The sequence below is a fragment of the Gopherus flavomarginatus genome, chromosome 10 (genome assembly GCF_025201925.1).
Source record: "Gopherus flavomarginatus isolate rGopFla2 chromosome 10, rGopFla2.mat.asm, whole genome shotgun sequence".
NCBI lineage: Eukaryota > Metazoa > Chordata > Testudines > Testudinidae > Gopherus > Gopherus flavomarginatus.
In genome coordinates this window covers 77841614-77859606 of record NC_066626.1, presented here as the reverse complement: position 1 = coordinate 77859606, position 17993 = coordinate 77841614, and the positions used below count along the sequence as shown (strand labels likewise).

Genomic DNA, 17993 nt, shown 5'->3' with positions numbered 1-17993 from the left:
CATTTAGTGTCCTCAAGCTAAAACTTACTTTCTTATTTTCATCAAATACAGCAGTCTAGCATACTTCTTTATAAGTAGGGCCCTTACCAAATTCACAGTTCATTTTGATCAATTTCATGGCCAGAAGGTTTTAAAATTGGTCAATTTCATGTTTTCAGATATTTACATCTGGAAATTTCATGGCGTTATAACTCTGAGGTTCCTGACCCAAAAGAGGGTTGTGGGGGGTTGCAGAGCTGATGTACGACGGTTGTGGGATTGCCACCCTCACTTCTGCATTGCCTTAAGAGCTGGGCTCTAAAGGCAGCAGCCACAACGCTTCCTGCAGCCAGGGGAGATTCTTGGAGGTGAGTGATCTCCCCAGTGCTGCTGGAAGTGCCCCTGCCATTCACCTGGCTCCGGCTGCTAGTCTTCCGGGTTGGTGAGGGATGGGATTACTACTTCCTCTGCACGGCCACTCTCAAGGGGAGATCATACCCATGGAGCCCTGAAAATCCGTGGGTATCTGCTTTATATCCATGAATATCTGCATCTGCAGATGTGTATATCCTTGAACCATTTTTGTGGATAGCAGCATGGATGCGCCACTTCCTCAGTAGCTGGTAGGGGAACCCAGGCCCACTCACTACACCAGGGGTAGGCAACCTTTCAGAAGTGGTTTGCTGAGTTTTCATTTATTCACTCTAATTTAAGATTTCGCATGCCGGTAATACATTTTAACGTTTTTAGAAGGTCTCTTTCTATAAGTCTATGATATATAACTAAAAAGACGGTTACTCACCTTTGTAACTGTTGTTCTTCGAGATGTGTTGCTCACATCCATTCCAGTTAGGTGTGCGCGCCGCGCGTGCACGTTCGTCGGAAACTTTTTACCCTAGCAACTCCAGTGGGCCGGCAGGTCGCCCCCTGGAGTGGCGCCGCCATGGCGCTCAATATATATCCCTGCCGGCCCACCCGCTCCTCAGTTCCTTCTTGCCGGCTACTCCGACAGTGGGGAAGGAGGGCGGGTGTGGAATGGATGTGAGCAACACATCTCGAAGAACAACAGTTACAAAGGTGAGTAACCATCTTTTCTTCTTCGAGTGATTGCTCACATCCATTCCAGTTAGGTGAATCCCAAGCCATACCTAGGCGGTGGGGTCGGAGTGAGAAGTCGCGGCATGGAGCACTGCAGATCCGAAGGCCGCATCCTCTCTTGACTGCTGCACCAGGGCGTAGTGGGAAGCAAAGGCGTGGACCGATGACCAGGTCGCTGCCCGACAGATTTCCTGAATGGGCACATGGGCGAGGAAAGCCAGCGACGACGCCTGCGCCCTGGTAGAATGCGCAGTCACACGGCCCGTAGGGACGTGGGCCAAGTCATAGCAGGTCCTGATACAGGACGTTACCCATGAGGATAACCTCTGGGAGGAGATAGGAAGCCCCTTCATGCGGTCCGCTACCGCCACGAAAAGCTGGGGGGATTTGCGGAAGGGCTTGGTCCTCTCCACGTAGAACGCGAGAGCCCTACGGACATCAAGCGAGTGGAGCTGCTGCTCCCTGCCTGAGGAGTGAGGTTTCGGGAAAAAAACCGGAAGGAATATCTCTTGGCTGATGTGGAAGGACGAGACTACCTTGGGAAGAAAGGCAGGGTGTGGCCTCAGCTGCACCTTATCTTTGTGGAAGACTGTATACGGGGGGTCTACCACAAGAGCCCGGAGTTCCGACACCCGCCTAGCTGAGGTGATAGCTACTAGAAAGGCAGTCTTCCAAGAGAAGTAAAGCAGGGAGCAAGTAGCTAACGGTTCAAAGGGGGGTCCCATGAGCCGGGACAACACCAGGTTAAGATCCCAGGTTGGAGCAGGGAGACGGACGTTAGGGTATAAACGTTCCAGTCCCTTAAGGAATCTAGACACCGTCGGGTTAGAAAAAATAGAGCGACCATCCGCACCCGGGTGAAAGGTGGAGATAGCTGCCAGGTGGACTCGTAACGACGATATCGCCAGACCTTGCTGTTTGAGGGACCAAACGTAGTCTAAGATATCGGCCACCGAAACTTCCATGGGGCGGAGATTTCTCTCCACGCACCAACAGGAGAAACGCTTCCACTTGGCCGAATATGTCGCTCTCGTGGAAGGCTTCCTGCTGCCCAAAAGCACCGCCCTCACCGGTGTGGAGCAGCGCAGCTCAGAACCGGTCAGCCACGCAGGAGCCACGCCGCTAGGTGCAGCAACTGCAGGTCCGGGTGACAGAGGGTCCCGTGCTCCTGGGTAATCAGGTCCGGGTGAAGGGGCAGGGGAACTGGGTCGGCTGTGGTCAGGTCCAGCAGCATGGGGTACCAATGTTGCCTGGGCCATGCCGGGGCTACCATGATCACGCGAGCCCTGTCCCTGCGCACCTTCAGAAGGACCCTGTGGACCAGAGGGAACGGGGGAAACGCGTAGTACAAGTGGGTCGACCACGGAATAAGGAAGGCATCCGCTATCGACCCGGGCTCCCTGCCCTGAAAGGAGCAGAACACTTGGCACTTCTTGTTCCCCCCGGACGCGAAGAGGTCCACACGGGGATAACCCCACCTCCGGAAGATGGAGAGGGCGACGTCCGGGCGAAGGGACCACTCGTGCGACAGGAAGGATCTGCTCAAGCGATCCGCCAGCGTGTTCCGTACTCCAGGGAGGAAGGAAGCCGTGAGGTGAATGGAGTGGGCTACACAAAAGTCCCAGAGTCGCATCGCCTCGTGACACAGGGGAGAGGATCTGGTGCCGCCTTGCTTGTTGATATAGTACATGGTCGTCGTGTTGTCGGTAAACACCGCGACACAACGACCTTGAAGCTGATGGCAGAACGTTTGACAAGCGAGGCGGACCGCTCTCAACTCCCGCATGTTGATGTGCAACCCCACCTCCTTCTGGGACCACAGGCCCTGCGTTCTCAGGGTCCCCAGGTGGGCCCCCCAGCCTAGATCTGAGGCATCCATTGTGAGGGACACCGAGGGCTGAGGTGGGTGGAAAGGGAGCCCCGCACATAGCACGGACTGGTCTAGCCACCAGCCGAGAGAATCTAACACCCCTTGGGGGATCGTGATCAGCATGTCTAGCGGCTGTCTTGCCGGCCGGTAATGATCGATGAGCCACAACTGGAGGGGCCTCATACGGAGCCGAGCATAACCGGTCACAAAGGTGCAAGCCGCCATGTGGCCTAACAGGGCTAGACATGTCCGCACTGATGTCAAGGGGGCTGCCCGCAGTCGTTGAACGATCGCCGACAATGCCTGGAACCTCTGCAACGGCAGCAAAGCCCTGGCCACAGTGGCGTCCAGGACGGCCCCGATGAATTCCACCCTCTGCGTGGGGATCAGGGTGGACTTGTCCATGTTTATCAAGAGGCCCAAAGTAGCAAACATGCCGGTGATCACGCGGACATGGCTGCAGACTTGCCGTTCCGACGTGCCCCGAATCAACCAATCGTCTAGATAAGGGAACACGTGGATACGACTGCGTCGAAGATGTGCCACAACAACTGCCATGCATTTTGTAAACACCCTCGGGGCCGTAGAAAGGCCAAATGGGAGGACTGCAAATTGGTAATGAAGGGGGCCCACCACGAAGCGAAGGAAACGTCTGTGGTGTGGCCAAATGGCAATGTGAAAATACGCGTCCTGCATGTCGAGGGCGGCGTACCAGTCTCCCGGATCCAGGGATGGGATAATGGTCCCCAGGGATACCATGCGGAACTTCAACTTCACCAGGTATTTGTTGAGCTCTCGCAGGTCGAGGATAGGCCTGAGGCCTCCCTTGGCCTTGGGGATCAGGAAATAACGGGAATAAAACCCCTTGCTTTTCTCGTTTTCCGGAACCGCCTCTATAGCTCCTTTGCTGAGGAGCGTCTGTACCTCCTGCCGAAGGAATTGCTCGTGAGAGGGGTCCCTGAAGAGGGACGAGGAAGGGGGGCGGGAAGGAGGAAATGATACAAACTGCAGGCGGTATCCCGTCTGCACCGTGCGTAAGACCCAGCGGTCCGATGTTATTTGGGTCCACGCCGGGAGGAAAAACGAAAGGCGGTTGGAAAACGGGGGGGAAGGATCCATGGGGGAAACTGTTACTGCGCCCTCGGGCGCACCTTCAAAATGAAGGCTTGGGTCCAGGCGGGGGCTTAGAGGAGCCTTGGTTCTGCCCCCCTTGGTTCCCCGAATGCCTGCGCCTTCCATTCCTGCCACGGCGCCTGTTAAGGTCCTGCCGTTGGCGGAACTGGGAATATGGCCTGCGCTGCTGTTGTTGCTGTGGCCGGAAGGGTCTGCGTTGCGTTCCCGGTGTGTGCATCCCGAGGGAGCGCATAATGACCCGATTGTCCTTCAGACTCTTGAGTCTGGGGTCTGTCTTTTCGGAAAACAGGCCCTGGCCTTCGAATGGGAGGTCCTGGATGGTATGCTGGAGCTCCGGAGGAAGGCCAGAGACCTGCAGCCAGGAGATGCGGCGCATCGTTACTCCCGACGCGAGGGTGCGGGCAGCCGAGTCTGCAGCGTCCAAAGAAGCTTGCAAAGATGTACGTGCAACCTTCTTGCCCTCATCTAAGATGGCTGCAAATTCCTGGCGGGCGTCTTGCGGCAGCAGCTCCTTAAATTTGTCTGCTGCCACCCAGGAGTTGAAAGTGTACCTGCTGAGCAGGGCTTGCTGGTTCGAAACCCTGAGCTGCAGCGCCCCAGCCGAGTATACTTTACGGCCGAGGAGGTCCATTCGCCTGGCCTCCCTGGATTTGGGGGCTGGAGCTTCCTGCCCATGACGCTCTTTGTCATTTACTGATTGTACCACCAGGGAACACGGTGTCGGGTGTATATGGAGGTACTCATAGCCTTTAGAGGGGGCCATGTACTTCCTCTCGACGCCCCTCGCCGTAGGGGGGATGGAGGCCGGAGACTGCCAGATGGTATTGGCGTTGGCCTGGATGGTCCTTATGAAGGGTAGGGCGACCCTGGTGGGAGCATCCGATGAGAGGATGGTAACAATCGGATCCTCTATTTCCGAGACCTCCTCGGCTTGTAGGCTCAGATTCTGAGCTACTCACCTGAGGAGGTCTTGGTGCGCCCTGAGATCCAGCAGGGGGGGGCTACTGGAGGAGGTACCAGCCACCGCTTCATCAGGGGAGGAGGATGAGGAGACCCCTGGCAAGAGAGTGTCTAATGGAGGGTCTCCCTCGGCCCTCGCCTCTGTCTCAGGAGCCAGAGCGGAGTCTTGCTGCTTGGACCCTTCCTCCCCATCCGGGGAGGGAGGGGGGCGAGACAATGAGGCTTCCGGCACCCTGTGCTCCGCCGTCGCAGGCCTAGCAGGAAGCTGTTGGGGCCCCTGGGCTTGATGGTATGCCCAGGGTGTCCAAAACCCCCATTGCTGCGGGCCTGGGTCGTGAAATAGCGCCGCCTGCCGGTCGGTGCCCAGCGCATATCCGCTGTCCGTTTGGGAGGAGACCGACGGCTGCCTAGAAGGCCACAGCGGGGCAGACCCTGGTTGGTAAGGGTCTGCGCGGGTCGGCAGGGACGATCTTCTCGGTGCCGGGGATCGGTACCGGGAGTCAAAACGGGACTGGGACCGGGTTCTGTCTCGGTGCCGGGATCTGGACCGGTACCGGCCGCCGCTTCGGTGCCGGGATCTGGACCGGTACCGGCCGCCGCTTCGGTGCCGGGATCGGGACCGGGACTTGCCACCAGCTCGGTGCCGGGAGGTCGACCGGGACCGGGACCTGCCACCAGCTCGGTGCCGGGAGGTCGACCGGTGCGGCGAGTGACGGCGGGACTGGCTCCTGGAGTCACGGTGCCGGTATCGGCGGCTGGAGTCCGACCGCGACCGCCTTGAGGTCGACCGGTGCCGCGAGTGCGACCGGTACCGCCGAGGAGAGCGGTGCCGGGACTGCGAGCAGCGATGAGATCTCGATCTGCCGTGACGTCGGGACCTGGACCGTGAGCGCGAGTCCCGAGACGGTGCCGACATCATGGGCTTGCCTCTAGACGCGACCCGCACCGGAGGTACCAGGGGTGGCAGCTGAGTAGGCTCAGTTAAGGCAATGAGGTCCCGAGCCGAGGCGAAGGTCTCCGGCGTGGATGGGACCAATATCTCAACCCCAGATCTCATGGGGGAGCTTGGCGGCACCGGACTCGACGGACCAGCCGGGCCCGGAGTCGACGGTGCCGGCGGCGCCGCGGCCGATGTTGAGGCCGGGCGCTCCAGTCGGGTCTGCCTGGCCGGAGTAGCAGACTTCGACGGTCTTGGTTCTGTCCCCGGTGCCGGAGAAGGTCGGTGCCGGGGAGTCTTTTCGGTGCCGGTGCGATCCGGTGCCGGCGCCGAGATCACGGCCTGCGAAGCCGCCGGGTCAAGTGCCGCCTCCATAAGGAGAGTCCGGAGTCTTTGATCTCTCTCCTTTTTTGTTCTTGGCTTAAAAGCCTTGCAGATGCGGCACTTGTCCGATCTGTGCGATTCCCCCAGGCACTTCAGGCACGCGTCGTGGGGGTCGCTGGTGGGCATAGGCTTCTTGCAGGCCGCACACTGCTTGAAGCCCGGCGAACCAGGCATGAGCCCGGTGCCGGGTGCCGGGAAGGGCTAAGCCCCCAGCGAACAACTATTTACAACCTATTTACACTTAATTACTACTATCTATACTTAACAATCTAACTAACAACTATAACAATACGAGAGATAACGAGAGATAACAAGGAGAGCTAGGCGCGCACACCTAACTGGAATGGATGTGAGCAATCACTCGAAGAAGAACTATTGTTGTATGGAAAGTAAGTAAGGTTTTTAAAATGTTTAAGAAGCTTCATTTAAAATTAAATGAAAATGCAGAGCCCCCCGGACCGGTGGCCAGGACCCAGGCAGTGTGAGTGCCACTGAAAATCAGCTCACGTGCTGCCTTTTGCATGCATGCCATAGGTTGCCTACCCCTGCAGTAAAGCATTCTCCTGTTTATCTTCCAAGAAATCATTTTTCTACTTTGACCCCTGTGCACCTGATATGATCAATGGTGGATGCCTCCTCCTATGCTGTCTGAGCTCCTACAATAGCCCTGTTGGGATCCCAGGCCCTTTATCACCAGTAGTTCATAAGGACCCTGAATCGCTGTCATAGGGCACATTGGCAGACAGATTCTCCCCAGCCTCTACTTCCACCGTCTCAACCATAACCACTGGAGGAGACCTTCAAGGAGCAGGAAGCAAGGGCTGACAAGGAGGTGACTGACTGATAAAGCTGACTTCAGGTAGTTCAGCAACTGATGAACTATCAGAGGGATAGCCGTGTCAGTCTGGATCTGTAAAAGCATCATGCATCCGACGAAGTGGGTATTAACTCACGAAAGCTCATGCTGCAATACGTCTGTTAGTCTATAAGGTGCCACAGGACTCTTTGCTGCTTCAACTGATGAAGCACATTGCTGAGATGCTTCAAATCCTTTGATCCAGGTCCACGATTCTCTTCATAAAGTCTGCCATAAATCATTGTAAAGAGCAAGTGTGCATCAGTTGGTTTGCTTGAGAGTATTGCAGTAAGAAGCAGATCTGCTCTTAATTTTTCCCTTGGTAGGAAAATTTTAGAGGTTTTATACCGTTATTACGAATGCAAATTTTCGCTATCGGTTACTTCCAAGTAAAATTTTTGACCTACTTATTTTGACAGTGTCCCATTAAGATAAACTTAGTTTTATCCAGGGAGAACCATGGAAATGGGTTTATTAGAAATTCAGGATTAAAATGTCTCAACGTTTTCCTTTATATGTTGGTCTATTGTAAGAAATGGAGTGTTCAGGAGAGATTGCTTGGCCTTGCTCTTCTTCCTGTGTGGCATACATGCATTCCTGTCTTTTAAAACAGATGCATTTTGGGTAGCCTGATACTTGAATTGTTAGAAGTAGTGATGTTCAGGGATGGTCTTGTTAAATTATAGTGATGCAAATAGAAAAGTATTATTATTAGTGCAGAAGTATTATCCGTCAGTGAGTACTAACAAAAACGAGGGAGAGAAGCTTCCTTGAAAAGTGGGAGTTCATTAATTTCTTTCATTTTAAATATGATTTAGAATGTTCCTAATGCTAGGAATAGAAGACTCTTCTAGGTGTAGCTGTTTTGATATAATGACTGTAAACTAGATTTAAATTATTTAAATGTATCGAACTATCATCCTTCATCGCAGACAAACTCTTGGGTAGCTCATTACTGTTATTGGCTAACGACAGCTACATTTTTAACATCTTCATTTGTGTGCAGACATTTACAATTGTGGTGTTACTGCACTCACATGGTACTGTAAAAGCAGCAAAGAATCCTGTGGCACCTTATAGACTAACAGACGTTTAGGAGCATGAGCTTTCGTGGGTGAATACCCACTTCGTCAGATGCAGCTCATGACAAACGACGAAAGCTCATGCTCCTAAACGTCTGTTAGTCTATAAGGTGCCACAGGATTCTTTGCTGCTTTTACAGATCCAGACTAACACGGCTACCCCTCTGATACTTGACATCATATGGTACTGTTACCAATATTTTATGACAATTCTTGCAGTAGTAAAGACAGGAAATGGTATGTTTGAACTTGCCAGTGGTTTTTATCTTAAAATAAGTGAATTTACCATAATTGATTTTTATTTTTGAGTTCAGTTTGATCAATGAGCAATAATAGATAATTAATATTTATTCAGAGCTCTGTGAATCTAAAAAATATGTCCCTTCCACCAACAGAAATTGGTCCAATAAAAGATATTACCTTACTTCCCTTGTCTAACTAATTGTAGGCATTCATGCCCAAAGGTCTTTGGATAATTTAAAAAAATAAAAATCTGGATTATATTTGTTTACTTTAAACAGTTGTTTATACATCATACAAGTTGGTATTTTATTCTTTTCAACCATTTTTTAATGTTCAGCATAAACCACAACTTAAAAAGACCATGAAAGTGAAATATTGAGCTGCTGTAAATCCCTGTTATTTTAAAGAAGAGAGAAGTTAGCTAGATGAACATGGAATCACTATTATCCACTGTCATGGTATATGTCCCCAATCTGAACCTTAGAGTCCAAAAGTTGGGGTACCAGCATGAATTCCTCTAAGCTTAATTACCAGCTTAGATCTAATAAGCTACCACCAGTCAGGAATTCCAGTGCCTGATACACTCTGGTCCCCCAAAACCTTCCCTGGGGACCCCCAAGACCCAGACCCCCTGGATCTTAACACAAGGAAAGTAAATCCCTTTCCTCACCGTTGCCTTTCCCAGCCTTCCCCTCCCTGGGTTACCCTGGAAGATTACTATGATTCAAACTCCTTGAATCACAACACAGAGAAATTAGGTCTCCTGGAGAGAGAGACAGATTCACGCTCCGTGAATCTAAAACAAAGGGATTCCACCCTTCCTCTCCCTTCTCCTTCCCTGTTAAGTACAGACTCAATTCCCTTGAGCCTCAACAAGGGGGAAAAATCAGACAGGTCTTAAAAGTAAAACTTTTAATAAAAAGAAAGAAAAAAGTAAAAGGTGTCTCTGTACTTTAGATGGTAAAAGTTACGGGGTCTGTCAGCTTATAGAAACTGGAGAAAAAGCCTCTTCCAACAGAAATACAATTTAAAATACTGCCAGCCAAATACACATTAAAACTCTACCAGCCAGATACACATTTGCAAATAAAGAAAAACCATCAAAAAGACTAAACCGCCTTTCTACCTTTGTACTTAACTAAATTTGAACAGAAGATTAGAGAACCTGTAGGTACGTGAGGTTACTCTCAGAAACCAGAGAGAACAAAGCCAAACCCAAAGAAACACAAACAAAGGCTTCCCTCCACCGAGATTTGAAAGTATCTTGTCTCCTGATTGGTCCCCTGGTCAGGTGTTTGGTTCCCTGTTTGTTAACCCTTTACAGGTAAAAGAGACATTAACCCTTAACTATCTGTTTATGACATCCACAGCTCTTCCTTTCCTTGTGTAAGGTGATGTTGGCATAAATGAACGGTATCAGTTGCAAATCCTATAACTGAGGAATCACCATACATATTTGTCATATTTGCTTCCTACTTCTGCAAAATTAACTTTATAACAAAATTGCATTTCACAAGACTGCTCGTCAAGGATCATAAAATTGAATCTTTGAACCTGACGTTCATTTATGCGTAGAACCAATGCAGCCACTAATATCTAACTTTGATAACCTAATAGAGTTCTTCCACAGGGCTGGCTATAGTGAATGGCATTCTATTAAAACATTAGAAACTCAGATGTTTCACCTTTTGAAGGACTGATGAGGTCATTCATAAAATTGTTTGACTTTATATTGTCGTCAAAGAAGGGTTATGCACATCTAAAATGTGTTTCCAAGAAGAACTAAGTTTTAATATATGTAACTGTTCTCTCCCTTCTGCCTGTCTCCCAGGCTTTCCCTGCTGTGCAAATAGCTTTAGTTATATGGAGTATAAAGTCATGTGCATACATAATCCATTTAAGCAGTTCTCTAGATTCTAGTGGGAGCTCTTCACTACCTATCTACGTGAATTTTACAGTAGAATTTGTCCTGAAGCTAGCTAATTAGTCCAGCATCAAGAAAATCTAGGGAGGAGTTCTTCATTATGTCACCATTTAATAATTTTTTGTGTGAGTAGTGGGATATTATTTCTTTCCTTACACCTCCAAGTGTAGATTTATCCTTGGACACATTTGGAGTAAACTACAGGCCGGTGTACATAGGAGCAACCACTGTGGTGTGGAGCTGAAGTAATGAAGGGTACGTTTCCCAACCACCGCCCCAAACCTCCAAACACATTACTGTCCAATGTTTGTCCATCTTAAATGTGGCTGTAAGACTAATTCTGACTTTTGGACACCTCTAATTAGAAGAGACCGTTGCTACTGAACACTTGCTGATTGCTCTCAATATAGTTTTTACATTTAGGTTCACTAATTGCCCCATTGCCTGCCAGCCAGACTGGCTTCTAACTGTCCCTTTCCTCAAATGTACTGAGGTTACCTCTTTGTCTTTGAAACCTTGCTTGCCCCCCTTTGCCTTAGAATGCTGCAGTTCCAGTGCTGGAAGAGTGAACCTAATGTAAAAACAACATTGAGAGCAATAAGCAAGTGTTCAGTAGCAAAGGTCTCTCTTCTAATTAGAGTTCCAATATGTTGCGTTTTCGGTGTCCTTGAGTTCTACTGGTTTAGGTTGGGGAAGAATGATACCCAGAGTAAATTCTTCACTTTCGTCTTTCTGTGCTACAGATAAAGGACTACCGTAATAGTGCATCTTTACAAGTTGAAGATCTAATTTTTTCTCTCACATTTTTCTAAGAGTTTTACGTGAAATAGCCTTTGAACCCCCTTTTTCCTAGTTATAGTCTGCAGTTGTATCAAGGTGAATTGAATTGTCAGTCCTAATTTGTTGAGAAGTTGCTTTAAATTTTTGAAAAAAATTAAATTTTAAGTTCTTTAACAATAAAAGTTGTTTATTTCCTCAAGTCCTGCTTATGATGTTACTTCCTGGAAACAAATTAAATAAAGAATATGTTTGTAATTGCAACATGCTAGCCACAGTATCATTTATTTTTTTTTATTAAGCTAACTGTGATGAATGTGTGCCTTTTCTTAAGTTTTTAGGAAAATAAACATGTTTCCTAAAGTCAATTTTTAAAGGCAGCTTTCAAGTGAAACAATTATTTGAACTTCTAAAATGTCCTATATATATTTTTTTAAACAGATGATCAGTCTTTGAATTCAATCGAGCAGCAAGCTTTGAATTCAATCATGCAGGATTTGGCTGTCCTTCATAAGGCTAGTCGTCCTGCATTGCCAGTACAAGAAACAGGAAAACCAAAATCATCTTCACCCAAAAAACAGGTAATTTTCAGCATTCTTGTCTAACACAATGAACAATGTATATCATACTGTGACTTCTATAATTTTCCAATTGCAAGACCAAAGTCAGTGTTAAATGAATGTGGATGCTGCATATTTTTGAAATTAGTTACAAAAATGAAGAGTAGTGTTTCAGGACACATTCTAAACACATGCACACTAAATGTATCTGGTAAGGTAAAGCATACCCTTCCTACTCCCTAACTGAATTTTTAAAATCAATAATCAGAGTGTTACACTAATTGTCAAGATCACACTTTGGTTTGGATCACAGTCTTTTTTGCTGACTTTCTTTTAAAATAAAAATCCTAAAACAAGGTTTGCTGCCATCCCTTCTTTGAATTGTTTCTTTAGACTGAGTTTAGTCATATACAACTGAATTGGACTATCCAGGTATTTAAACTGGCATATTAAAGGATGTTTGCAGTGAGGGAAATAGATAGAGAAGGTATGAAAGATTTTTTTTTTCCATTTGTTTGACATTTGAAATACCAGGTCTTGTGAACTGTGTTTTTTCCCAGAGACTCTATGGGCAGCTGGAGAACTAGTGGAGATTGTGATATTGCAACAGAGAATTGATGAAGCTGAACAATTGGGTTGGGGGAGAAGTTTTTAGTCAGACTGTTCAAATTTTATATTTATTTTAAAAAATATTCAGGGCTTCTGTGAGCTTCATAAAGAAGTAAAAAGCCACAGTTTTTCTCATTCGTACAGTAGATCACATTCTGTATAAGGGCATGTGAATAGCATTGCTCATGATGATGATCCCATGGAATTAAATGGATGTTTATTGGATTGCACCCTGAATTGGTGGTCTATCAAGACATTGGAATTTTTACATGTATTTGTATTAATCTATTTTATCTTCAGTATTTGGAAGAAGGCATGGGGATCATTCCTTGGTGGTTTAAAAGCCATAGATATTCCACTTGTAACAAACAAGGAATTATGATTGGAATTCTCCGTTTATGAGCATAAATTTGATGATGTTGGTATTACTGAAAGCTGATGGGTTGATTCACACAATTGGAATGTTAAAATGGTAGTATCGATTTAGGAAGGATTCAGCGGGCAAAAAGGGAGGAGGAGTGGCATTCTGTCATAAATGACATTATCTGTTTCAGAGTCACTGATAATTTGGAAGAAAATGATCTTGAATGCTTATGGATCAATATCCTAATAGATAAAGCACAAGATGGGGTACTAGTTGGTGTCTGCTGTAGACCTCCCAATCACACTAAGGACCAGGATGGCAACCTCTGTATGTACCTGTTTACAGTGCGTAGGGAAAACAACTGTGTGACCATGGGGAACTTCAGTTTGAGTGACGTGCTGGAGTTCTCGTGCTGCCAGTATTAAAACAGCCTTGAAATTCCTAAACATTATAGATGACAGTTTCCTAACACAAAAAGTGTTGCAGCCAATATAGGGGTAATTCTTTCTTGGACTTTTTCCTAACAGATAAAGAGGAACTGATTACAAAACTAAAAATTAATGGTAGATACAAGCTTGTATCCTAATATACAAACAGAATAAAGTTCAAACCAATAATATGGGTACTTGGTGCTTTAACAGGGCCAGTTTCACAAAGCTGAAAACAATTCTGAGCCAAATCAGCTGGGAGGAAAAATTTAATCAGAAAACACGTGAATGATAATTGTAAATAATTTAACATCTTGCTAGCCACCCAGAGAGTTATAATCAAGGAAGAAGGCTCTAGTGGTTAAAAAAAACTGACCTGGTTTAGAGAGGAAGTGAAGGCAGCTGTAAAGTGTGTGCATATATTAAGATATAAGAAGTTTTTTTTTTAAATATATTAGGAACAAAAAGAATCCTGACAATAGTATCGGTCCATTACTAGATGGAAATGGTAGAATTATCAATAATAATGCAGAAAAAGCAGACGTGGTTCAATAAATATTTCTGTTCCGTATTTGGGGAAAAACAGGATGATATGGTCTCATCATATGGTGATAACACTCTTTAACATCCTCTAGAGGTATTAGTGGAATGGAAAGTTGGCCATTTTTAAATCAACATACCCAAATAACAGGCATCCAAGAATTTTAAAAGAGCTTGCTGAGGAGCTGATTGGGCCATTAATGCTGGATTTCAATAAGTCTTGGAGCACTGGGGAAGTTCCGGAAGACTGGAAAAAAACTAATGTTGTGCCAGTTTTTAAAAAGGGTAAATGACCCAGGTAAATTATAGGTTTGTCTGACTGACATTGATCCTGAGCAGTATAGTGGAGTGGCTGACATGGGACTCCTTTAATAAATAATAAAAGGGGATAATCTAATTAATGCAAATCACATGGGTTTAGGAAAAACAGATCCTGTTAAACTAACTTGTAGTCTTATTTAAAAAAAAAATCAATTATGGTTGATACAGCTAATAGTGTTGGTATAATATCCTTAGGGTTCTGTAAGGTATTTGACTTGGTACCGCATGACATTTGGATTAAAAAACTAGAAAGATCTAAAATAAAAATGGCACACGTTAAATGAATTAAAAACTAGCTAACTGATCAGTCTGAAAAAGTAACTGAATTGGGAATCATTGAGCTGGTGTGTTTCTACTGGGGTCCTGCAGGGTTCTGTTCTCAGTTATTTTAATATTTCTGTTAATTATCTGGAAGAAGACCTAAAAGCATTGCTGATAAAGTTTACAGATGACGCACAAGTTGGGGGGGGGGCAGTAAATAAGGAAGAGCAGAGGTCACTGATTCGGAGCATTTGGTAAAATGGGCACAAACAAACCATATGCATTTTAATACAGCTAAATGTAAATTGAGCCGGCAGCCTTCGGCACACGGCCTATCAGGGTCATCTGCTGGTGGTCCATGAGACATTTTGTTTACATTGACTGTCCACAGGCACAGCCTCCTGCAGCTTCCAGTGGCCGTGGTTCGCCATTCCTGGCCAATGTATGTTTTTTTTTCTCACACAGATGTTTAGTTTAGTTCAAAACCATCCTTTTGATCCTCATGGATTTCCGGACTTATCATATCTGATACCTTAGCAGAAGAAATAGTCTTCCACTTATCTGTTACTTTCTGCCAAAATGTTCAGTAAGCAAGAAAAGAGTGTAATTAAACCTTTTGGCCCTCTAAAGATTAAACAAAATGTTTGAGAATGTTAAATGTATTTTTATGGTTTTCTGAGTAAGAATTTGTTAGCAACTAATAATTTATAATGGTTTCTATTATGGCTTTTTTTTTAAAAATGTATAATTTATCTCTCTCATTACAGAATGATGTTAGAGTGAAATTCGAACACCGAGGTGAAAAAAGGTAAGAGAGGAAAAGATAAACTATTTTAATGCATTTCTGTTGCTAGTTTACGAATTCTATTGCTATTTCTCTGCTAGTGTCCCAAAGAAACTATTAAAAGTACTTGATAGAAATTGATGTACATACATGGCTTAAGAGAAGTAGGCTAGTTGGCACAAATAAGCAGAAAATAATAGAAATGTATAATTTTAACAAAATTAACTGAAAGCTGTTAAATGTAGACCCCAAAATATACTTAAGTATCTTATTAGCAAACGTCTTACCAAATCTCCTTCATACCTTAGCTTTTAAAATAGAACTTTCTAGCATAGATTAATTATACAAACTGCCTCACATATAAGTAGATTTGTATATGTGGTCAGGAATTGTTGAAGCAATATGGTCATGGTACATGAAGTGAGTGCCAAATCTAAACTAGATCGCCAGAGCTATTTTGTTATCAGTACAAAGAATTTTATAGGGATCACTGAGGCTACCATATTTGCCAGCCATCCTAGCTGGGGTCTGATGCTGTGTGTTGTAGTCACTAGCACCAATGATATATAAAAGGGAGCAAGTCTGATTTAAATGTTAAGAAAAAAAATGTTGCTCATGAGGTCAGAGGCATAAATGACCCAGGGCAGTTTTAACACCATCACCAGAAATGTGTAGACAAACTCTGAATGTAACTTGCAGAGAAATGAGTTGAGCAATTCATGCACTTCCGCAGAAGGCCAGACTAATCAGGAGACTTCCTACAGTCTTAAGCTTTATTAAGTTCATCTATTTGTAAGAACGAACAGTGGGATTTAGATTTTTTTTTCATTGCATAGTTAGCTTTACACCGTTTTGATTAGCCAATGAATTGTCAAATATGATTTACTTAGACATAAATTCCAAAGAATGGACCTGATTCTTTAAATGCTCTCTCATGAATAACTTTATTCACATGAATGAAGTCACTGGGACTTACGCTCATTTGAATAAGTGGTTGCAGGATCAAGCCCTACATTAGCAAGAAAAGGAAATATTTTGATTTGCCCTTCCTGTACTGACTGTGATTTTGTGGGAAAATCCCAACTGGCAATTCTGCTATAGGAAAGTCTTCTGAGATTTGTAACTGGGCTGTTCTGATTGGTTTCTACTAAACTTCAGTTCAAATACAACTTCATGTTGGGGGCAGAGAGAGAGAGATTCAAAAGCTTAAAAAGCATAATTAAAGCCAAGATGTATGACTCCATCTCCCGTATGTGGAGGTCTCCCACTCTCCTTCAAAGAGAACTCCATTTTTAACAACAGCAAATGCAACAGTTCTCTCTTCCTTTTTAAAAAACAAAATTACACTAAATTCTGTGCTACTGGTTATCAGTCGTTAGTGGCCTGTAAAGTCTATCAATGCAAGTTCTTCCATGCTAATCAGAATGCAGTGTGGCCATCTTTTAAAATGGCTAGAAAAATAGAAGTACTCTTAGTGGCCATTACCAGACTTCACTGTCTGTGTCTGAAATTGTAATTGAAATGTATTAGCACATCATTCATGGAAGAGTGTTTTATGTAATGCAAAAAAATCCTTACAGCTGCCAAGACTATTTCAGGCCAGGTAGAAGTGATTTGGAGCTAATGCCCAGGTGATATCGGAGAGAGAAGGTGGATGAGTTAACATTTTTTGTTGGACCCACTTCTGTTGGTGAAAGAGACAAGCTTTCACCAACAGCAGTGGGGCCAATAAAAAAAAATGTTAACTCATCCACCTTGTGCCTCTCATATCCTGTGATCACCATAGCTACAACTGAAAACAGGTGATACTGGACAGACCAAGTCCTATATGCAAGTTGAGCTCTGATGTTCTCTGTAAGAACATGCAGATCCAAAGATACCAGGATGATGTGGAACAGTGGACATGGGATTATGCAATAAATAAATATATTGAATGGTGCTTCTACATTGTTGTAAAATAGGAGGCAGAAAGGAGGAGTCCGAAGCTATTCATGAGTTTCTAAGATAATATATATGTGATTCTAAACTGATAGCAAAAGTCTTCTAGTAAGCAAAGTTCCAAGCTTGCTGAATGCACAATTGACTAAGGTGAGAAAGGAAAGAGACTTTCCTTAATGACGTAGCTTCTGTCCTCCTTTCCCCAAGAAACAATGTTCTTACTGGTATGTTGGTTAATGAAGACCCAGATAAAAGGGACCATTAGCCATTGTTAATTTTCCAGTGTAATATCCATAAAATTCAAGTGGAATTTCTCTTCAGGATTTGTGTTTAATATCTGCCTCGGTAACTTAGAATAGAGATGAAGCAAAAGTCTGTTATATGGCCTTTCTGCTGAAATAATTTAATAGCCTCTATTTGAGGGATATTTGTACATAATGGAAGCTCTGAGAGTGACACACATTTAGGCTCTTTTAGTTTTGCTGGCATTCAGTTAATAGGAAATCTTTAATTTGAGTTTATAACCCACATTTTAGAAAATTTTAAGAGAAACACTCAGTGTTGAGGGTCTCAGAAATTTAACTACATCATATCTTTCAAAAACGGAGGTGAGTGGATGGTATTTTTAAGCTCTCCTCCTGATTCTAGAAAATGTTAGCTAGTTAAAATGAAGGTGGTAATATTGATGTAATTCAGGGATTGGCAATCTTTCAGAAGTGGTGTGCCGAGTCTTCATTTATTCACTATAATTTAAGGTTTCGCGTTCCAGTAATACATTTAAACATTTTTAGAAGGTCTCTTTCTATAAGTCTATAATATATAACTAAACTATTGTTGTATGTAAAGTAAATAAGGTTTTTAAAACGTTTAAGAAGCTTCATTAAAAATTGAATTAAAATGCAGAGCCCCTGAGCCGGTGGCCAGGACCCGGGCAATGTGAGTGC

General features: G+C 44.9%; 2 protein-coding genes across 2 annotated transcripts in view; one reads left to right on the top strand and one right to left on the bottom strand.

Moving 5' to 3' along the window:
• The window catches only part of TMEM169 (transmembrane protein 169), a 254139-nt gene that overhangs the window by 115151 nt on the left and 120995 nt on the right, over positions 1-17993 (bottom strand). The window lies entirely within an intron of this gene.
• Positions 1-17993, top strand: part of MAP3K2 (mitogen-activated protein kinase kinase kinase 2) — a 97549-nt gene that overhangs the window by 43746 nt on the left and 35810 nt on the right. Inside the window, exons 3-4 of the mRNA XM_050917065.1 lie at positions 11686-11825; positions 15095-15135. Of these exons, the coding sequence (XP_050773022.1) occupies positions 11686-11825; positions 15095-15135 (181 nt within the window). The remainder of the gene's footprint in view (positions 1-11685; positions 11826-15094; positions 15136-17993) is intronic.